The 5,069-nt window shown below is 40.1% G+C and overlaps 2 protein-coding genes across 7 annotated transcripts in view; one reads left to right on the top strand and one right to left on the bottom strand.

Annotated features, from left to right (window-relative positions):
* NECAB1 (N-terminal EF-hand calcium binding protein 1) overlaps positions 1–5,069 on the bottom strand; it is a 260,437-nt gene that overhangs the window by 6,467 nt on the left and 248,901 nt on the right. The window contains exons 11-12 of the mRNA XM_019527900.1: positions 3,813–3,890; positions 2,738–2,829 (exon numbers count right to left, since the gene is read on the bottom strand). Of these exons, the coding sequence (XP_019383445.1) occupies positions 2,738–2,829; positions 3,813–3,890 (170 nt within the window). The remainder of the gene's footprint in view (positions 1–2,737; positions 2,830–3,812; positions 3,891–5,069) is intronic.
* Positions 1–5,069, top strand: part of CUNH8orf88 (chromosome unknown C8orf88 homolog) — a 225,261-nt gene that overhangs the window by 47,706 nt on the left and 172,486 nt on the right. For 3 of the 6 annotated variants that reach the window (XM_019527907.1, XM_019527901.1, XM_019527904.1), the window contains one exon: positions 1,393–2,656. The exons of 1 other annotated variant lie outside the window; for it this stretch is intronic. In XM_019527907.1, coding sequence (XP_019383452.1) covers positions 1,393–1,464 — 72 coding nt within the window. In that variant the 3' untranslated portion in view covers positions 1,465–2,656. Of the gene's footprint in view, positions 1–1,392; positions 2,657–5,069 lie in introns of those variants that run through there. 2 more of the 6 variants (XR_002099541.1, XM_019527902.1) reach the window with 2 other exon arrangements.

Here is a 5,069-nt window from a genome sequence, read left to right as displayed (position 1 = left end):
ACATATATGAGCCAAGGACCTTTGCTCAACATGTCCCTGAACATTGCCCCAGTTCCCGGTTGGATTCCCCAGCTCCCCAATCTTCCCCGCAGCTCTCTGATCACTTCCCCCAGCTCTTCCTGGGAGACGTGGTCCCCAAGATGATGCGGGATGTCAGCAGGCTGCCTCTGCCAGCTGGTGATGATGGTAGCTCTGAGCTATTTCCCCAGCTGGCAGCAGCAGCCTGCTGAAACCCCATGTGCAGATCCAGGGGCCCTGCATGCAGGATGAGTGCAGGCTGCCACTGCTGTCAAGTGATATGAATCTTACTCTGAACAGTTTGAGGTTCAGTTTCCCAGAAACCCATGCACGTATCACCTTGAAACTTGGCATGCCTTCAGAAGGGGCTACCATCCCTTTTCATCCAAATAGGGCAAGAAATGACAAAAGTTATAGGCATTTTTGTGATTCCCTATTATAGCCTAGGGGCAAAACGTCAAAATGTGTTGAAATGGTGAAACGTTTTTGATGAAACAAAACAGAACAGTGTTTCGAAACAGCGAAATGGCGAAACGGAAGTCAAAACGAAATGGTGCTGTTTCACTCAGCCCTACTGACATTGTCTAAGCTGATGTTGAGGGCAAGCGTACTTGAGAGCATCAAACTCAATCCATGTAAAGAAAGTTCCAGGGTACTGGGACTGATTCATGGTTAGAGAGCCCAAAGCTGTCAGGCTAAATCTGGGGGGGGCACTGTTGCCTTGCCATATGCAATGAGTTAGAGTTGCAGAAGGCTTGTACTTCTGTTGAGTGACAGTAACCTTACTCTGGCTACTGTTGCAAGGAGGATCCTCCGCTTCTGCAAACTTACTCTTTTGAGTAGCCCTTACTTTGAATATAGTCCAACTAAAATTAGTGGGAATATGCGGACAAATACAAATGTTTCCAATATTGGGTTTCTCCTTATGATCTCCAAGTGTGGATCTTAGAGGGAGTAGTTTGTATCTTCAGGTGGCTAAATTAGCTGGAGAATTGAGTAAAAAGTAGGATTATATTGAAAAGCAGACGTTGCATCTTATCCAAACTTTCTTGGGTTAAGTTTGCTTTAAGAAGTGTTTGTCTCGTGATTGTAGCAGATGGTTCATTTTTTCTTTCACTGACTTGCACAGATCTTGCTGTACACTGTACGTGCCAGTTGCACAAAATATACCAATGGCTTTGCAGCCATGATTTTTCCTACCTTTTAAGATGTTAAATACAAATTTGCCTTTAGAACCTATATACGGGAATTGCTGCCCATGATGAAAAGAATATTTAAAATATATACAATATAAATTTCTAAAAATATAGACAAACAAACAAAACCTAGAACTATGCATGTACTAACCATAATTTTCCTATTTTTTTTTCCCAGCAGGGAATGCATGTTGAACAATACTGTTGTTGCCATGGTGATAATCTACCAGGATGGAATGCTGTAGACTAAAATCTGACTTAGAAGGCAGAGTGGATGCTTTAAACATGATGTTTTAAATCCAGTTTCTGACTGAATTTTATATTTTTGACTCTCATTTTACTTTATCTCAAGTTAACCCCACTTTTGCCAAGCATGATTGGAACATCACTTTTTCTTCTGTTTTTTTTTTTTTTCCAGTATGGCCATAGATATTAGGCACAATGAAGTCTGTTGCTACTAGAGTGAGAAATGGCATCATTCACTAAACTCTGCAGTAAGATTTTTGTCCCTTCAGTAAGTTTTGCTCAAACAAGCTCCTATTAGGACACAGTACTGAAGGAACTCCTATGTTACAGAGTCTGTTCCCTTCCTATCAGAGGCAGCCCTGTTGCAATAGTGTTCAAATTTAACTTATTAAGTCTGGGTACTTTTTGTTAATTTGCTTGAGGAAAGAGTTTTGGACTTGTCCCAAATGAGTTTCTAGAAAGAGAGAATGGTTTCCATTCCCAGCTTTGCCACAAATTTTTGGCTTGACGTTAGACAAGAAGGCCAGATTCAAAGCATAACTTTAATTATCTGGCCTGCGGTGCCTCAGAAAAGCAATTATAAAAAAAATTGTACAGACTAAGTAGGGAGCTGCCCAGAACTTGTTGACAGGAAAAGCCAAGCTGTAATAAGAGGAAAAAGTACAACAGGGATATGGAAAAAAAAACGGGGAACTGTTATTTACCATGTTTCGTAAGAGCTAAGGGATGCCCAATGAAATGATCAGGAAGCAGGTTTGAAAACAAAGAAGAAACTATCCTTTTTTTACACGGTGCATAATTAGCGCATGGAACTCATTTTTACAGGAAGCTGTGGAGGCTAGTAGTATAACTGGATCCCAGAAAGGGTTTGGACAAGTTTGTGGAGGATAAATCCATCGGGGGGACTATTAAACATAACAATTGGATATAATCTCTGGCTGGTGACTGGGAGGATATGACGGGGGGTTGGATCACCCTGTCTCTTTTGTATACTTTCTCTAATGCATCCACTTTCAGAGACCAGATGCTGGGCTAGATGGAACGTTGATATGACCCATTATAGCAGTTTTATGTTCTTATATAGGAAATGGGGATCATCACATTGCTGATAAGTTTAAACCTGTATTACTCTATATAAAAACTTATTGCTTAAAATAAAAAGGAGAAACAACAAAAAATAAAGACAACAAATTCTACAGGTGTTTTATATGTGGCATGTGCTAGTTAACTGGAAATCTTTATGTGAAATGAAGTAATTTGAATAACTTGGTAATTACCAGGTACTAGCATAGTTGTCATGAGTTCGGGGGTTTCCAGGAAATCCACATTACTCCTCTGGAATGTCTTACTGTAGTTTGTCTGCAGGTGGCTATATAAGTACATGTGATAAAAACAGAACAAGATTTTAGGAAGGAAAGAATATTTTGGTTGTCATATTTATGAAGTATTTGAAAAGAGATATTAAACCTTGTGCTTCAGGGCTTAAGCCACTCTCTGTTAGAGGCTAGGATGATAACATAGTAGGAGAGGGGCAGATTATCTCAGAGCTGTTTGCTATGTGATTCTAAAACCTTCCCTTGAGGCACCTGATTTTGCTAACTGGACCAGGTGGTCCATTGCTCTGAGCCCATATGGTAGTTTCTATGTTCCAGTGATGGTGAAGTACCTTTTCAATCCTTGTCATTTCCAGTTCTGAAGATAAATGCATACTGCTTGAACTACTAGGATGGATTCAGCAACAGAAGTGAAGGTGTAGGGTACCCAAAAGCAGTGGCTTCAGCCAAAGCAGAGATTCAGCTGAACCTTTTATTGTACAGTTCAGTTCAGAGAGAATTATTAATCTCTTCCCAGGTCCCTAAATCCTCTCTCCTCTCCAGTCTGGACTATAACTGATAGGCATATTAATTTCCAAGGCCCAAAAAGACTAATGAACTCCTGGGTTTGTTGTATTATGGGTTGAAAAACCTTGGTGGAAATTATAATGATTACTCAAATGTGCTCAAATGTTTTGCTGGACAGTGGCCTTTCTATCTCCTCCTGTGACTCCATCACTATTCGTTGTCAACAACCATATGCCAGTATCCTTTATTCCCCTGTTGTTTCCTTCTGTACAGCTGCTGTTCCTATTCTGATGACTCCCAGAGCTACATCTCTTCACCTTCAGCCTCTTCCTGCTAAAGTTAAACTTTCTAACACCTAGATGTTCCAATTCCATGTTAAGCTTATCTACAGCTATGAAACAGTAGTTGAATTTAATTAAAAAATGGATTAAGTAAATTAGAGTCACTTGGATGCAGTTGCTTTATAATTTTCAAATCACTCTGAAATGCAAAAGACTTTCTCACTCCTTACCTATTCCAAGCACTGCTGTTCTCCCAGAACTCATAGACAATGAAGCGGGATTCGCTAGAAAGCTTCTGTATGGAAACACTAAGAATTGTAGGACAGAATTAATATAATCCACCCCCACACAAAGTAATCAGAAAGCACATTTTCTCCAAGATGATTTATAATATAAACAAAACATAGAGGTTAATATCAAAAACATGCATACAGTAGCTGCAGGAACGAACATACGGAGTTAGAGGCATCTGGTATGAAAGATGGGAAATCCTTTCTATTCTTAGCTGTGATATATTGCATGATACTTGTAAGCAGCAAGGTTATGATGAACTCTTTTTACAAAGCTCACATATCATACTGTTTCCAGCGTTAGGGTTATTTTTCTCCCAGAGCTGGTTCAACATTAAAGAACATTAATCTAGCTCTGGTGTAGAACAGTTTCGTCTATCCTACAGAACCTCTCCTGCTATAGCAGTGCCAGCACACATGAGTAAGCAGAGCCCCCTAATGAAAACAGTGTTCACCATCAAAAGATACTCTGCCAGCAGAGCTGCGTGGCCTCCCCAAATTACATAAGCCGACAAATCCTTCATCTGTTGTCTTAGTAGCATCCACAATGGGGGATTTGCTGGCATGGCTGCATCAGCTGGGTGCATGTGATCTTTTCACATACACTGATATAGCTATGCCAGCAAAACTTTGTAGTACAGACTTGGCCTAAATCCACATAATGCACTGCAGTGCTCGGCCTTTTTAGACTCAAAAGCACCACTCAAACTGTCAGCTCTTAGCTCATGTTCATTTTTTGACTGAAAAAATAATAGAGCAATTCTGTTGCAAAGAACTCAGAAAGATCATAACAGGGCAGAATGTTTTTGATGGCATGGATTGACATCTTTGAGTTTGTCTTCTCAATCATGTGTAGGTATTTACACACCTAACAGCACTAATATTGTGTGGCACCCTTAAAGAGATCTCATGGCATCTGAGGGTGCTATTGCACCTTGGTTAAGAATCACTAGTATAGTGATTTCCACAAGGAGGAAAGAGGGGTAGGACTTTTCTCTGCTTGTGGATGGCAGTCCACAGAGAGGAAGCACAGTTGTGTAGTAAATTGCACTGAAGAATTACTTTGGTTGTTCTTTTTGAAATGTAAGAAATATATCAAAGTATGTCAGAACCTGAGTGCTGTGAAAGCACACAGCTAGGCAGTGCATAGAGATGAAATGATTACTGGCAGCTACTAATACTGTTTAACCAGTTTTT

The sequence above is a fragment of the Gavialis gangeticus genome, unplaced genomic scaffold (assembly GCF_001723915.1).
Source record: "Gavialis gangeticus isolate Ggan-Ray unplaced genomic scaffold, GavGan_comp1, whole genome shotgun sequence".
Classification (NCBI taxonomy): Eukaryota; Metazoa; Chordata; order Crocodylia; family Gavialidae; genus Gavialis; species Gavialis gangeticus.
The sequence above is the reverse complement of the archived record's forward strand: the minus strand, read 5'-3'. Positions and strand labels throughout refer to the sequence as shown.